At 40.4% G+C, this 15,815-nt stretch overlaps 3 protein-coding genes and 1 pseudogene across 5 annotated transcripts in view; 1 reads left to right on the top strand and 3 right to left on the bottom strand.

Moving 5' to 3' along the window:
* The window catches only part of LOC139416673 (voltage-dependent L-type calcium channel subunit alpha-1D-like), a 46,550-nt gene extending 38,621 nt beyond the window's left edge, over positions 1 to 7,929 (bottom strand). The window contains exon 1 of the mRNA XM_071165628.1: positions 7,143 to 7,929. Coding sequence (XP_071021729.1) covers positions 7,143 to 7,155 — 13 coding nt within the window. The 5' untranslated portion in view covers positions 7,156 to 7,929. The remainder of the gene's footprint in view (positions 1 to 7,142) is intronic.
* A 27-nt stretch (positions 7,930 to 7,956) lies between these two features.
* On the bottom strand, positions 7,957 to 10,825 carry LOC139416672 (PRA1 family protein 2-like). The gene is made up of 3 exons (XM_071165627.1): positions 10,480 to 10,825; positions 9,263 to 9,480; positions 7,957 to 9,093 (listed from the first exon to the last, which is right to left on the bottom strand). The coding sequence occupies exons 1-3, from the start codon at positions 10,683 to 10,685 to the stop codon at positions 8,954 to 8,956; spliced, it is 564 nt and encodes a 187-aa protein (XP_071021728.1). The 5' UTR covers positions 10,686 to 10,825; the 3' UTR covers positions 7,957 to 8,953.
* Positions 10,826 to 10,865: 40 nt separating this feature from the next.
* Positions 10,866 to 14,122, bottom strand: LOC139416671 (mitochondrial import inner membrane translocase subunit Tim17-B-like). Of its 3 annotated transcripts, XM_071165626.1 has the most exons (7): positions 13,888 to 13,942; positions 13,570 to 13,646; positions 12,714 to 12,813; positions 12,558 to 12,621; positions 12,320 to 12,448; positions 12,032 to 12,142; positions 10,866 to 11,912 (listed from the first exon to the last, which is right to left on the bottom strand). In XM_071165626.1, the coding sequence occupies exons 3-7, from the start codon at positions 12,771 to 12,773 to the stop codon at positions 11,839 to 11,841; spliced, it is 438 nt and encodes a 145-aa protein (XP_071021727.1). In that variant the 5' UTR covers positions 12,774 to 12,813; positions 13,570 to 13,646; positions 13,888 to 13,942; the 3' UTR covers positions 10,866 to 11,838. The 3 variants fall into 3 exon arrangements, with proteins under 3 accessions (XP_071021727.1, XP_071021725.1, XP_071021726.1); XM_071165624.1 differs by lacking the exon at positions 13,570 to 13,646 and having other exon boundaries at positions 13,888 to 14,122; XM_071165625.1 differs by having other exon boundaries at positions 12,714 to 13,646; positions 13,888 to 13,918.
* LOC139417583 (polyglutamine-binding protein 1-like) lies at positions 14,007 to 15,815 on the top strand (annotated as a pseudogene).

The raw sequence follows: 15,815 nt of genomic DNA, 5'->3' as shown, positions 1-15,815 counted from the left end.
TATATTTGAGATTCTTCAAAGTAGCCACCCTTTGCCTTGATGACAGCTTTGCACACTGGCTATTCTCTCAACCAGCTTCATGAGGTAGTCACCTGGAATGCATTTCAATTAAAAGGTGTGCCTTGTTAAAAGTAAATTTGTACACGTTTGAGCCAAACAGTTGTGTTGTGACAAGGTAGGGGTGGTATACAGAAGATAGCCCTATTTGGTAAAAGACCAAGTCCCTATTATGGCAAGAACAGTTCAAATTTGTATATATTTTTTTATTTTATTTCACATTTATTTAACCAGGTAGGCTAGTTGAGAACAAGTTCTCATTTACAACTGCGACCTGGCCAAGATAAAGCAAAGCAACACAAACAAAAACAGAGTTACACAAGGAATAAACAAACATACAGTCAATAACACAATAGAAAAGTCTATATACAGTGTGTGCAAATGAAGTAAGATTAGGGAGGTAAGGCAATAAATAGGCCATAGTGGCGAAATAATTACAATTAAGCAATTAAACACTGGAGTGATAGATGTGCAGAAGATGAATGTGCAAGTAGAGATACTGGGGTGCAAAGGATAAAATTAAAAATTAAATACAAATATGGGGATAAGGTAGTTGGGTGGGTTATTTACAGATGGGCTATGTATAGGTGCAATGATCTGTAAGCTGCTCTGACAGCTGACACTTAAAGTTTGTGAGGGAGATATGAGTCTCCAGCTTCAGTGATTTTTGCAGTTTGTTCCAGTCATTGGCAACAGAGAACTGGAAGGAAAGGCGGCCAAAGGAAGAATTGGCTTTGGGGGTGACCAGTGAAATATACCTGCTGGGGCGCGTGCTATGGGTGGGTGCTAATATGGTGACCAGTGAACTGAGATAAGGCGGGGTTTTACCTAGCAAAGACTTATAGATGACCTGGAGCCAGTGGGTTTGGCGACAAATATGAAGCGAAGGCCAGCCAACGAGAGCATACAGGTCGCAGTGGTGGGTAGTATATGGGGCTTTGGTGACAAAACGGATGGCACTGTGATAGACTGCATCCAATTTGCTGAGTAGAGTATTGGGGGCTATTTTGTAAATGACATCACTGAGTCAAGGCGCGGTAGGATAGTCAGTTTCACGAGGGTATGTTTGGCAGCATGAGTGAAGGATGCGTTGTTGCGAAATACGTAAAGAGGAACGACAGTCCATCATTACTTTAAGACATGAAGGTCAGTCAATGTGGAACATTAAGAAATTTGAAAGTTTCTTCAAGTGCAGTCACAAAAACTATCAAGCGCTATGATGAAACTGTCTTTCATGAGGACAGCCACAGGAAAGGAAGACCCAAAGTTACCTCTGCTGCAGATGATAAGTTCATTAGAGTTAACTGCATCTCAGATTGCAGCCCAAATTCATTTTTCACAGAGTTCAAGTAACAGACACATCTCAACATCAACTGTTCAGAGGAGACTCAGGCCTTCATGGTCGAATTTCTGCAAAGAAACCACTACTAAAGGACACCAATAAGAAGAAGAGACTTGCTTGGGCCAAGAAACATGAGCAATGGACATTAGACCGGTGGAAATCTGTTCTTTGGTCTGATTAGTCCAAATGTTAGATTTTTGGTTCCAACCACTGTGTCTTTGTGAGACACAGAGTAGGTGAACGGATGATCTCTGCATGTGTGGTTCCCACCGTGAAGCATGGAGGAGGAGGTGTTATGGTGTGGGGGTGCTTTCCTGGTGACACTGTAAGTGATTTATTTAGAATTCAAGGCACACTTAACCAGCATGGCTACCACAGCATTCTGCAGCAATACACCATCCCATCTGGTTTGCACTTAGTGGGACTATCATTTGTTTTTCAACAGGACAAAGACCCAACACACCTCCAGGCTTTGTAAGGGCTATTTGACCAAGAAGGAGAGTGATGGAGTGCTGCGTCAGATGACCTGGCCTCCACAATCACCCGACCTCAGCCAAATTGAGATGGTTTGGGATTAGTTGGACCGCAGAGGGAAGGAAAAGCAGCCAACAAGTGCTCAGCATATGTGGGTGGCTACTTTGAAGAATCTAAAATATATTTGGATTTGTTTAACACTTTTTTGGTTACTACATGATTTCATATGTGTTATTTCATAGTTTTGATGTCTTCACTATTATTCTACAATGTAGAAAATAGTAAAAATAAATTTAAAAAACCTTGAATGAGTAGGTGTGTCCAAACGTTTGACTGGTAAATCTGCACAGATTATTACAGCAATTGTGAAGGTCTCCACAGAACTGTGGAGCTATGCATGCTATCTTGAACATGCACACTTTATATGATTACATAAGGACAAATGTATAGTTACAGTAACCTCAAAATCTGGCCATGGATGTGTTAATGATTTTATGGTTGAATGTTACAATTGTTTTTAAGCTAGCCTTAACTTCAAGCTATTTACTGTACTACAAAAGTAATGTATAAGACCTGTTGGAGACCTGAATCCAACATATATCATTTCTTAGCTTGTCGACAAGTTAATAGGCTAGTTATTGTATTTCAAAAGTGATATTGAATTGTGTTTGGTTGTCAACGCAACCAAATATCAACATTTGAATAAGATTTATCTTCTTCTTGGATAGTTTCATCCATGCCACTGACTTAGTCTGGATTTAATTCCAATTTGTCTCCAAATGTATAGTTGATGTTGGATTCACGTCTCCGTCTCAACCAACAATCTAAGTAAAAGAATAGGACTAAATCAAACTTTGAATGCACTTTAAATAAAGTTTGATTTAATTTAGTCCTATTCTTTAACTTTGATTGTTGGTTGAGATAGTAGTAGCAGGAGGTGGCCGGTAGCCTTGCAGTTAAGAGTGTTGGGCCAGTAACCGAAAGGTTACAACACACGTAACCTTAATTGCTCTGGATAAGAGCATCTGAAATGAAGTGAATTGAACATATAAATGATTCATTTGTAGAAAAACTGGAATAAAAGCCAGACTACTGTAAATCAGTGGCGCAGATGGAACTATCCAAGCAGAAGAAACATCTCCTTCAAATGTTGATATTTAGTTGTGTTGACAACCAAACACAATTCAATATCATTACAATCAACCAGAGCTTGAAACCCTATGCCTATTGTATTGTCTATTTTTAGTTGAATTCTGGGTTGAATTCAAACAATTGCTGTTGATCGCTTTCCAAATGTTATATAGGTCTAAATAGCATAATTGATGATTGATTAAATATGGTTACATTTAATTTGCTCTGTTAAACCCACCCTTTGAAATAACTTTGATAGCAACAGTGAATCCTTTTCATTTTGAAGTGGAGACCTCTCAACAATCCTTCTCACAACAGCACATTAGTAATAGATTCACCAATATCAAAGCTAAGCAGGGCTGGGATTGGTTAAAACCCTGGATGGGACAACAAAGGGTAGCTGTAGATCAGTGGTTCCCAAACTGTTTATAGTCCCGTACACCTTCAAACATTCAACCTCCAACTGCATACCCCCTCTAGCACCAGGGTCATTGCACTCTCAAATGTTGTTTTTGCCATCATTGTAAGCCTGCCACACACACTATACGATACATTTATTAAACATAAGAATGAGTGTGAGTTTGTCACAACCCGGCTCATGGGAAGTGACAAAGAGCTCTTATAGGAACAGGGCACAAATAATAATAATAATCAATAATTTTGCTCTTTATTTAGCCATCTTACATATAAAACTTTATTTGTTCATTGAAAATTGTGAATAACTCACCACAGGTTAATGAGAATGGTGTGCTTGAAAGGATGCACATAACTCTGCAATGTTGGGTTGTATTGGAGAGTCTCAGTCTAAAATAATTTTCCACACACAGTCTGTATTTAGTTTTCATGCTAGTGAGGGCCGAGAATCCACTCTCACATAGGTATGTGGTTGCAAAGGGCATCCGTGTCTTAACAGCACGATTTGCCAAGGCAGGATACTTTGAGTGCAGCCCAATCCAGAAATCTGGCAGTGGCTTCTGATTAAATTCAATTTTCACAGAACCGCTTGTTGCAATTTCAATGAGGCTCTCTTGTTCAGATATCAGTAAGGGGACTGGAGGCAGGGCATGAAAGGGATAACGAATCCAGTTGTTTGTGTCATCCGTTTTGGGAAAGTACCTGCGTAATTGGGCACCCAACTGACTCAGGCGCTTCACTATATCACATTTGACATTGTCCGTAAGCTTGAGTTCATTTGCACAAAAAAAATTAAAATCATACTGTGATGGAAAGACAGAGAAGAGCTCCAACTTCCTAATCATAGCCTCAATTTTGTCCCGCACATTGAATATAGTTGCGGAGAGTCCCTGTAATCCTAGATTCAGATCATTCAGGCGAGAAAAAACATCATCCAGATAGGCCAGTCGTGTGAGAAACTCGTCATCATGCAAGCGGTCAGACAAGTGAAGATTATGGTCAGTAAATAAAACTTTAAGCTTGTCTCTCAATTTAAAAAAACGTGTCAATACTTTGCCCCTTGATAACCAGCGTACTTCTGTATGTTGTAAAAGCGTTACATGGTCGCTGCCCATATCATTGCATAGTGCAGAAAATACACGAGAGTTCAGGGGGCTTGCTTTAACAAAGTTAACCATTTTCACTGTAGTGTCCAAAACGTATTTCAAGCTGTCATTCCTTTGGCAGCAAGAGCCTCTCGGTGGATGCTGCAGTGTACCCAAGTGGCATTGGGCGTTACCACTCCATTATGTCTCCCTGTCATGGGTTTTGCGCCATCAGTACAGATACCAAAACATCTTGACCAACAAATTTAATTTGATGTCACAAAGCTGTCATGTACTTTAAAAATATCCTCTCCTGTTGTCCTGGTTTCCAGTGGTTTGCAGAAGAGGATGTCTTCCAAAATTGACCCCCCCCATAAACATAACGGATATATACCAGGAGCTGTGCCAGGTCCGCCACGTATGTGAAGCAGTAATTGTTTCAAAACATCTCCTGCCATGTCACTTATCCATTGTGAAACAGTGTTGTTTGATGAAGGCATTGTCTGTATAGTTTTTTGGGCCTTTTCCTCCAGCATTGTTCCAGCCATATCTGCTGCAGCAGGATGAATTAAGTCCTCCACAATAGTATGGGGCTTGCCTGTCCTAGCCACTCGGTAGCTCACCACATAAGATGCTTCTAGCCCCTTCTTATTAATGGTATCTGTTGCATTTATACATGTTTTACTACTCGAAAGTCATCTTAATTCTCGCTCAAAAAACTCCTGTGGTTTATTTTTCAAATCGGCATGCTTTGTTTCTAAATGTCTGTGCAAGAGTGAAGGTTTCATTAAGTTGTGAGATAGTAACATTACTTTTGCACATATAACACACTGTGGCTGAGGAAAGGCACTACTCCCAATGTAAGTGAACCCCAAATCAATGTCGTTCTGTTCGGTGCTTTCCTGAGTAAGGGGGCAGTAGCTCTCCAGCTGCATCATATTCATAACTGTCAGTGTCCATGCTAGCTGGACTAACAACAAATGTAGAATTACTGATGCTAGCATTGGATGTGCTCGTGGAAGCAGAACAACTTGTGTCATCGACAGGTGCAGGTGTAGTACTGCTGGAAGTAGCAGTACTACCAGTAGAGCTGGTATGTGTCTCTATGGACGGAGGCCTTACTTTCTTTTTTTTTAACCTTTTATCAATTTTCGAGCAAGCAGAATGAACAGCAGCTACAATTGGCTACATAAGGACCCCTAGTGGAATTCCCACGAGAGCGTAATGGTTAATGTGATTGGATGTTCATTATTTGACTATTTATTTGGCATACCCCTGACCGCATTGCACGTACCTCTGGTGTAGATACATTTCCAGTAAAAGGTGCTGCCCAGCCCATTAAGTTTGTCTGATAATGGATAAAACGTTGAAGATTTTACATTGTTTTAAAGGTAAAAATGTAACATATGTTATGCTGAGTTTGTCTATGTTGAAATTTGGTTACCACAATGACATAATCCTGTGGTTTAAATTTCACCCTCAAAACAACAGTTGATTACTTTTTTTAAATCCAATGTATTTTCCATATAGATTCCACGTCACAATATTTTGACAAATTATGTTGAAACAACGTTGATTCGACCAGTTTGTGCCCAGTGGGTTACTTTCCTTCAATTTGTAGCCTACATTTTGCATCATTCCATTACATCGTTAGTTTACCTTTCTTTCCTCTGTCACGTCCGTACGTGTTGTTGATCCGGATGGTTGCTAGCAATAGTGGATAATGTTATGCTAACGCAGCGTAGTGGATAATATTACGCTAACACTACACAGCTGATTCAAATGATCAAAGCTTGATGATTCGTTGATTATTTGAGTGCTAGGGTAAAAACCAAATGTCCCGAGGACCAAGTTTGTGTAACCATGGGCTAACATATTACAAGTTGTGCATTAGTTTCGGACATGCAGCCTATTTGAATCATTACGGAATGCAGACCATACATAGCGGTTTAAACCTGGAGCACCGTTCATGACAACTGGACTGTTGCCATCACAGTTCTATGAGTAGTGAGGATTAGGGTACATTTATAGGACTATTGTTCAACCCATATTGTACACTTTTCTTACCTTCCAATATTTAATGGATTGAATAATTTAATATGTCAACTTTCAGGATTTTTTTTCTGATCCACCTATATATTTAGTGCGTAAAGGCTCTCCAACCCTGTTTATGTACGATTCATAAATACTTCACTAACCCTAAATAAATGCCCTAAGTATTCTTTTAAATCTAATTGGTGCTGAAAATGAGACGTATATGCGTGTATTTAGATGCCTTTCTTTCATTGATCCCTATTCTGAACTTGTCTCTTGATACATTGTAGTGAGTCTGTCGAGAAAATTCGAAATAACGGTACACCATATTTAAAGGATTGCATTAGATAAATGTACTGAATGAAAACTCCAGGAGAAAATCTATTGGCCAGCAAGTGGGAGGGTTTTCAGCGGTTGAATTAAACGTATTCAGTGTGCTAGGGAGCCACATGTGCCTGCAAAGGCTGTTACACACCTGCATACCAACTATGGAGAAGTACTTAAATCAAAACGCATAAAAACTCAATAGATTTCCTAAGTCTGAAATGGGCCAACAATGCATAAAAGAAACAACCAAAATACATTTTGCATGGTCTACATCTTACCTTTTCCTGCCATGTCGCAGTTGAAAACTATAATATGCCTTCAGGGAAAGAGCCACCATCAAATAGTTGTGCAAGTTGCAGAGTTTGACTGACAACCAATTTCAAAATTGGCTGTGCACCTCGTATTGACTATTAACAAAACACACACTTAAGAGTTAGCAAGCCATTTCTGAATCGTGTCAGTGCGCCACACCGGTAATTGGGACATCCTTGCCCATTAATTTCGACAGAAAATTACTCATGAAATCTGATCTTCTTATTTATTTGATCCAATGCAGCATCTTTGTGACCATGTATGCCCAGATAAAAATGGAAGAATAGTAATAAACTCGTCCCCACACACTCTACAGGTTGCTATCTACCTGCTGTGGTCAGCCTTGAATCAGGATTAGAGTAATTGAGCCGTTTAAAAGGATGACCGTCCTGAAATCTTTAAGGGGAGGGCAGTGGGGACGTAGAGAAACGTCTGGTCAGTAGATAACCATTTCAGCACGGTGGACAGCAACCGACCACTCAATAACAGGGAAGACGGGCAAGTGGTGTAGGAAGTGAAGTGTTGCAGTGGACCCTTGTGGGGGCATACTTTTATCGTAAATTGGTTCTGGTACACAATGTCTCTTACTTCCAAGTGCAGCAGCATTCTCTTTACATTCATTTCTATATAGTTGATCATTAATAACAGTTGCATGCTACAGAGAAAATGTGTGATTCTATTTAGAAAAAGCTTTGTGTGCTTGAGCTTTTCCCAGCTGTGCTGAGAAAATGTTTTCAGTTATTGTGTGACCAGGCAGACAGGATGTATCTATTCTTCTACTTTGATCATCAAATCTAATAAGTTTTAATAGGCTGATTGAAAAATAAAATCATGACAAGATATTGCATATGTATTAAATGAAGTGTAAATACATTTTGACAGCATTGGAGAAAAAAAACATAACCACAATATTATAAATCCATAGAAGGCACTGCTAAAAAGAAATACAACATTCTCAATGGAATAACATTTTACACAATGAAGACAAACTGACATTAATGTTCTTGGCAACACATAATGCTTGGACAGAGACATATACATAATCCTTTTTAAAAGTGATTGGAATCATAGCATCATAGAAGTAGAATTGTATTTCTATTAAAAGCATACAGTTGTTCCACAATTGTCCTTGAACTATCCCAACTCATTGAAACTTTCAACTGCATCAAATAGTAAAACCCAACAGCAGTAGAGAATAGACAATAACACAAAAAGTAGTGTGTTCAGGAGTTAGAGTAGTGGCTCATCAAACACCTTCAGGTTTCCATGTAAAAGAAAATTGTAATTGCTTCTCAGCGCAGTATTTTAGCTCACATAATGTCAGCTTTCTGAGGATAAAATGCAAACTCTAATAAGGAGCTTGTCAAAGTGTGCAACATGACTTGTGGGGGAAAGAACCCACGACAGTTAGTGTGTGCTTTAAAAAGGCTGCAGAGTCCATAGAATTTGCAATCTGTAACACCACATTCGTGACATTTTGATATCATCATAATTTCACCACTGCTTTACTGTACTTCCCTCCTCTCTTCTTCTACTTTTCCTTAGCCTCCCTCCCTCACCACCTCCCTCTGTCTCCCACTCTTAGTCTGAGAGGACTCGTTCCATTTACGTCTCTATCCTCTACCACTGTGAATACATATCAGGACAGGATATGTGAAGGAACTTAGCTCAACATATTGATAACATTTATCCAGTCCTTTCCGATCTGGGAATAGGGCTAGGTGCAAAAGATTGAAATAGAACCAGGCATCCCTCTACCCCTTCCTCTCCTCCCCCTCTAGGACCCAGCCTCCTGTTCCTGTCCTAGTGACTCCAGTAGGAGCCCCATGGGTGTTCTCTTCAGCCCAATGTTCTCCAGCTTGTTCTCCAACTTGTTCTTGAGGGTCCTCAGCCTAACAGAGGCGTGGATCAGTATCACTGTAAGAGATATAGAGTTAGAGAGAAAAGAGAGATCAGGGGCATAACAAAGGGAGAGAGAGGCTGAGAGAGTGTTATGTTACAATATTGCTACCAGCCAAAGATTGATATATGTTTACATTGTGGCAACAATAGTGGGTGGGAGGTGAAAGAGAGAATAAATACTAACATAAGATGGGGAAGGCTATGCCAAAGAGGAAGACGGATACTCCTCCGAGCACTGTGATGAAGAGGAAGCTGGCCCCCAGGATGGCACCCAGGGCCAGGGATGGGTGGTTCCGGCGCAACTGTCTGATGGGGGCCTGGTTCTCTGCTGCCCACACAAACCCCATAAATATCAACGTCACCACTGTGGCCCCCAAGAAGAGGTGGAAGGGCCGCAAAAACCTGTCAGAGCAGGAAGGATATCAAATCGTATTGGTCACATACACATGGTTAGCAGATGTTATTGCGAGTGTAGTGAAGTGCTTGTGCTTCAAGTACTGACAGTGCAGTAATATCTAATAATTCCACAACAACTACCTAATACACATAAATCTAAGTAAAGGAATGGAATAAGAATCTATACATATAAATATATGGATGGGCAATGACCGAGCGGCATAGGCAAGGTATGAGATGAGTAATGCAAGATATGTAAACATTATTTAAGTGACTAGTGATCCATTTATTCAAGTGGTCAAAGTTTTCAAGTCTGTATGTAGGCAGCAGCCTCTCTGTGTAGAGAAAAGGCTGATAGTGGATTTCTCTATATAGGTCAACTAAATTGTGTGTCACATTGATAAGGCCATGAATCCAAATAAACGATTAATCAGTGCATTATCACAGCCAATGGCTTGTTAGCTAGCTTATACATGATTATGTTGATTATGGACCATGTACCCAGCACATCCATTTCCACAGAATTTGTGATGTTATATTACAATAGTAGCTACTATAGAGCTTTCCAGCTTGTAGTCCTAAAAAACGGAAATGAGTTACCTCTTGTTGGTTCAGTCATCCCTATTGGGAAAGGGAATGGGGAAAGAATAGGGCTTTGGGATGAACGCCGAAAATAAGGTCTGGGGTTAACACAGGCTTAGATCTTATACGTTTTGTTCTATGAGATAATATCAATATGTTAACATGACCTTTAGAATTATGAAGCCTTTATATACTTTTTATATTACATAAATGCTTCAAAATTCACAAAAAGTGACGTTAGCCGATTAAGATTATCATAGAAAACGTATAAACCTGTGTTAACAACAAAACCCTACTAAAAAGCCATTAATTTCCCCATAGACTTTGTCCAAAGAACCATGGAGCTGCCTACAAAAAGACGCCATTACTATTTATTTCATTAGCTGTGGTTTCATGCAACAAACGACCACTTCAGAAACATACCCTACTATTCCCAGGAATGTCAAAAACGAGACGAAATAGTTGGACTGGTAATAGAGCAAGTTATTTATGATCCGATTGTTCCATCTCTCCAGATGAGGAATGTCTCGCACGGCGAACCGAGACGAATCCAAAACAAAATCATCCAAGGTTCGGATAGGAGGCGGCTGCACGTCCATTTTCACAATATTCAATCTAAAAAGGAACATCTCCCATTACTCGAAGCCGCGATAGGAACGTGTTCGATTACGGACTTGTTCAAGAGAATCAACTGCTGCTTACTTGATCGCGTCAGAGGCTGATTAATGCACTCGAACGCGGCAATCAATATACGGTCATTGATCAGAAGGAATTCAGGAGCCACACAAGAATCAACCATTTAAATATTCTTTCCAGTCAATTACACTGTAAACATTTATTTTTCTGCATTATAAATACATTAAAACCAACAACTATTGTACAGCATTGTATACATTACAAAACATATCTTCATTGTGTCACAAAACCATCTAATTTTTCTCAACACAATAACACAGAGAGATGGAGTAAGAAAGTGCTTTGGTTCATTAAAGTGGATAGACCTTATAGTGCTTAGATAGCGGGAATGTCTAGTAATGCATGGCATAGTGGCAGGCATCCAATGAAGGTAGTGACATAAACAGCAGAACAAATGAGCTGTCACTGTATTTGGTCATGACATTCCATTCCAGCTATTTGAGTTTCACAAATGGAAACAAATCATTGGTGCGTTTGTGATGTGATTTAGACCCGTATAAGCCATAAAAGAGGAGAGGAAATGAAATTATAGTGCAGTTCTCCTCCCTCAGTGCATTGCATTTTACAAGCAAGAGAAAATACATCCGTTTTGAACGACATTTCTGAACGACACTTCTGATAAGATTGAGGGAATTTCTAATCCTAAATCTTGGCATCCCATACTTGTATGCCTGTATTAATGCCTATACATTTTCAGCTACCCATTCTATTTCTGTAGCTGTGGTAATAAAGCACCAACATTCTTACAGTCACCATGAAATGACGGGTTTGGGCATAAATGTATCTGATAAAAGTGTGTATTATTCGGGACTAGTCAGAAGGAACACTGGTGTACCGGTATACACAAACATATATTCATAAATAACTCAAATCAACTGTAATCTAGCCCTGAGGAATAACACTAAAGTGCATCTACATTCTTATTGCCATTGAGAGGATGGGGGCTTAGGTTAGATATTTCCATTCCCCTGAGGTTGCTGACAGCTGTGTGGTCAGGTGACAGAGCGCCTCTCTCCTCTCTAGTCAGAGACTGTCACAGTATGCAGGGCTGTAGCTAGGCTCATTAGCTCCAGACCAAGTTGGGCTCTACTGGAACCCGGTCTGCTGTTGGCTGGCATCCTTCGGAGGAAGCTGGCTGGGGTCATACACAAAGGGACTTGCTGGATAGGAGAAAGAGACATTAAAAACTGATTTGTCATGTCTAATAGTTACTGCTGTGTGGTGGTTTTTCAGATGTTTTTCATTCTATAGATAGAGTCTTTCTCTAAACATTACTTACGGTTCTGAAACTGCTGTGCTGTGTATCTGGTCAGAAGGATCCCAAAGCCCTCGATCAGGGCCAGTAGGATGCCCCCCATCATAGCAGACCCCATCATAGCCAAGGGCCCACCTGAGAAGAGCACAAAGCCAAATGTCAAGCCCTTGAGGTAATCTGACTTTGTTGGGTCGGTGGGGCAAGATGGTCAGGCAGGGGGTGGGGATGTGCTCAGATTTGAGGGTCTAGAAAAAAATATGAAATATACCAAATTTAAATGATTGTCAAATAAATGTTTGCTTCAACACTCACTGCGTGCAGCCAGGACTGCCCCAGTCATCGCTCCACTAGTTATAGAGTTCCAGGGATCCTCTTTCCCTCGAATATGGACCAGACCACAGTCGATCGTTGAGAAAAGTCCACCCCACACAGCAAAGCTACCTACAGGAACATCACACAAACTGTTAGTGAGAAATAAACAAACAGTGATGATGGGGTTTGTACTTTGTGCTGTACGAGAGAGAACTCCTGTAGAGACAGTGACCCTTACCGCCGATCTGTGGAGCTCTTATTCTCACAGCATTGGCACTACCTTTTAGTCTGTGCTGAAAGCCCTGTGCAGAGATGGAAAAAAGGATTGAATCACTGTGCTGATATTGATCTTAAAATATATTTGATATGCTCAGAGAAAGTATTTTAAACTGACCACAGGAGCGTTCCGAAAGCCCTTGATTGACTGGAATACCCCTCCGCCAATTGTCCCCATGGTGAATGCACCACCACAATCATCTACTATTCTCCAGGGACTGAGAAGTGTGTGTAAAAGACATGGGTAATTAAACCACAATACTGACAGATTCAATAGAAATCCTTTGTCTATCTATTCATAAATGTGTAGGCTTATTACTGATTTAAACTATATATACGCACACACTACCATAATATTTAAATAGCTAATATTACTATTAGGATACTAATTAAAAACCATTAACAAACATTTTACAAAGACCATTTATAAAAAGGCTAGTTTAAAGAGCAACTGAATGTACCGATTCTGCCTGTGTTTTTGTGTTGCTCATTACGAAAAACGAGATTTGAGTCTTAGGGGTGTTGCTAATGTTTGTCTCCCATGAGATACCATAGGAACAAAGCTAGTATCACTTACTCAAAATAGTCTGAAGGAATCTAAGATAACTCAAGAAAATCTGTATTTACTTTTTAGTATTTTTCTTATAAGGTTTTATTCACGCAATTTTACATCTACCTAAAGTGTTTGCTGCAGCATTTCTCAAGTAAAAACATGCACCGTGTTGTCTTAAGCAAACAAAGTCCGATCTACTGAGCTGCTGGGCAGGTCTGTGTGTTCTGCAATATGTATTGGATAAAGTGCAATCACCGCAGCTGTATATATCCCGTATTGGTGGGCTTTATAGAAAATAAATAAAATAACCCTAAAGTAAGTCCTGACGAACTCTTGCACGCAACATTTGATAAAACTCACCGTTGAAAGACACTGACTTCACGACCAAAATGTATAAGCCCAGGGTCGTTACAATACTTACACTTTGTCAATTTTTGGCACTGGAATAAACGTTTATATGTCGTTTTCAACGAGAGAAGTTGGTTCTCGATTTCAATTCTAGTTTAAAGCAAGGAGTTAAATAAAGGTTAAATAAAAAATAAAAAGGACAAGTAAGCACCAGATTTCTCTTAAGGTTACTGCTAGCTAATTCAACCATCATTTTTGTAATGACTTTGCATGAAAGGCATAACCATATGGTGAAGCATACTCTTTAACCATGTATGTTGGCTAAAGAGAGATCGGACCAATATTGAAAACGGTTTACTTAATTCTCAGCTTAATCTGAAATGTACTTTACCAAGGTTCACGGGCATATTCCTCCATGTTTGTTGTTGCTGTTCGGGCTGTGTGACGACACATTTCTGAGACGAAGGAATTGGGTTGGTTCACGTACGTCAATTTCGCCAGTTTGAAGCGATGCTGCGTAGGTGGCTAGTTTGCAATTTTGCATTGTTTCTGGTAGACTGGCAGCCACAAAACTGGATAGAGCCATAGCTGCAAACATCAGGGGACTGCGTTTCTATATTTCCCGACTTCAAAATAGAAATGCAGATACAGCAGGCATGTTAGCACGTGAACCTCCCCACAAATAATGACAATCATAGTGCCTTTGTGCTGTTTCTATTATCACGGAGGGGGCTAGCTAGCTAGATTTCACTCCACATCTGAAATTAAGTAGCCAATTACAATTTTGGCTGCAGGTAACTATAAACCGGGCTTTTAGTTGTATTTACATTTGATTACATTAACGTTTCCCTTAAATTACGGCTAATTTGGATAGTCTGGAAACGTTAGTTTGCTGGCCACAATACTGATGCTTAGACGCGAGTGAGCGAACGTTAGCTCTGTCCCCGACGTTACTGGCTCGCCTAGCCAAAAGAGGGATTCTTAAGTACTCAGATGAAGGTATGGCAAAACTGTTCCAAACAATCAAATGTATACTCACTGAAAACGTTAACTAGCTATCTGTCATTTACCAGCACTACTTGTCTATAGATGTGGAGATCATTGCTGAGGGCTACGACGACAACAATGTAGATTGAGGCCACTGCCCGTGAGAATTTACCACCCAACTGGTACAAAGTAATTGACCCTATTTGGTAAGCACTCTTTCAGATTCTCTACTAAATCTGTAAATTGTACAAAACCCATTGGGTATGGCTACTGGACAGCAGCTATGATGGAGTGATTTATTTTTGCCCGTAGACTAAGATTCCAGGTATTTTCTATCCTCAGTGGTCTGCCATACTACTGGAATGTGGAATCTGACCTGGTTGCCTGGCTGTCCCCAACCGACTCCACATCTATGATAACCAAAGCTGTCAAGATGTTGAGGGGTAAGAAGAGTCCTAGCATGACCACCCAGTAGGAGACCGTTATGTATTCAGACTCAATATTTAGGATGGATTTGATTGACATTCATTAACCCCAATATTCTGTTTTTCTGTCTTACAGCAGAAGTTGGAGAGGACAGAGAGTGGGAGCGAGAACCGGAAATGGAAAGGAAGGAATGATGGGAGGGAGAGACAGACAGATGCAGAGAAGAGAAGACACTGCCCCTTATAGCAAGAACAAGCGAGGAGGTAAAGATTCATAACCTTCCTCCAGAGGGACATTGTGTTTCTTGCTCAAAACAAATATTGCAAGCATAAACAAACAATGAATTGTATACACTTGCTAACAGATCTCTAAACTCTTTCAGGGAGGAAGGATGAGATGGACCCAATGGATCCCAGCTCCTATTCCGATGCTCCCAAGTAAGGCCACTGACCCAACCAGTGGTCATTAATCACCACTCTTTTCCCCCTGCTGTGTATGTATCTAAGATTTATTTTCCTTCCCATAGGGGCAATTGGTCCACTGGCTTGCCCAAGCGCAATGAGGCGAAGACTGGGGCAGACACCACGGCATCAGGGCCTTTGGTCCAGCAGCATCCGTACCCCAGCCCTGGAGCTGTACTCAGGGCTAACGCTGCCAATAAAAAGCCCCCCAGTGATTGACGACGAATGACCACAGGGCTTCAAACTCAGAGGGAAACACAGAACTGTGGTCTCCTTGTCTGCTACGTTTGGATGAAGTCTCAAGTTCACATTCTATTCTCAATCCATACACAGCATGGAATGTGAGACTCCTGACGAAGCTTATCTGGTGAGACAAAAACAAGTTGTCATGTGCTTCAGTACATGTATAAATATTACTTGGATTTATTTTTGTATTGCTCGAATG

Source organism: Oncorhynchus clarkii, chromosome 9 (assembly GCF_045791955.1).
Source record: "Oncorhynchus clarkii lewisi isolate Uvic-CL-2024 chromosome 9, UVic_Ocla_1.0, whole genome shotgun sequence".
In the NCBI taxonomy this organism is placed as follows: domain Eukaryota; kingdom Metazoa; phylum Chordata; class Actinopteri; order Salmoniformes; family Salmonidae; genus Oncorhynchus; species Oncorhynchus clarkii.
The sequence above is the reverse complement of the archived record's forward strand: the minus strand, read 5'-3'. Positions and strand labels throughout refer to the sequence as shown.

Bases quoted from the DNA above. Each gene is read 5' to 3' on its own strand.
- LOC139416672 (XM_071165627.1), bottom strand. From the start codon at position 10,685: ATGTTCCTTTTTAGATTGAATATTGTGAAAATGGACGTGCAGCCGCCT. The intron at 9,481-10,479 runs GTATGTTTCTGA...CTGCTCTGACAG, and splicing joins ACATTCCTGGGAATAGTAGG to GTTTTTGCGGCCCTTCCACC. The intron at 9,094-9,262 runs GTTAGTATTTAT...TATCTCTTACAG, and splicing joins CATAGCCTTCCCCATCTTAT to TGATACTGATCCACGCCTCT.
- LOC139416671 (XM_071165624.1), bottom strand. From the start codon at position 13,949: ATGTGTCGTCACACAGCCCGAACAGCAACAACAAACATGGAGGAATAT. The intron at 12,622-12,713 runs GTCAGTTTAAAA...ATCTCTGCACAG, and splicing joins GCTTTCGGAACGCTCCTGTG to GGCTTTCAGCACAGACTAAA. The intron at 12,449-12,557 runs GTAAGGGTCACT...ATGTTCCTGTAG, and splicing joins AAGAGCTCCACAGATCGGCG to GTAGCTTTGCTGTGTGGGGT.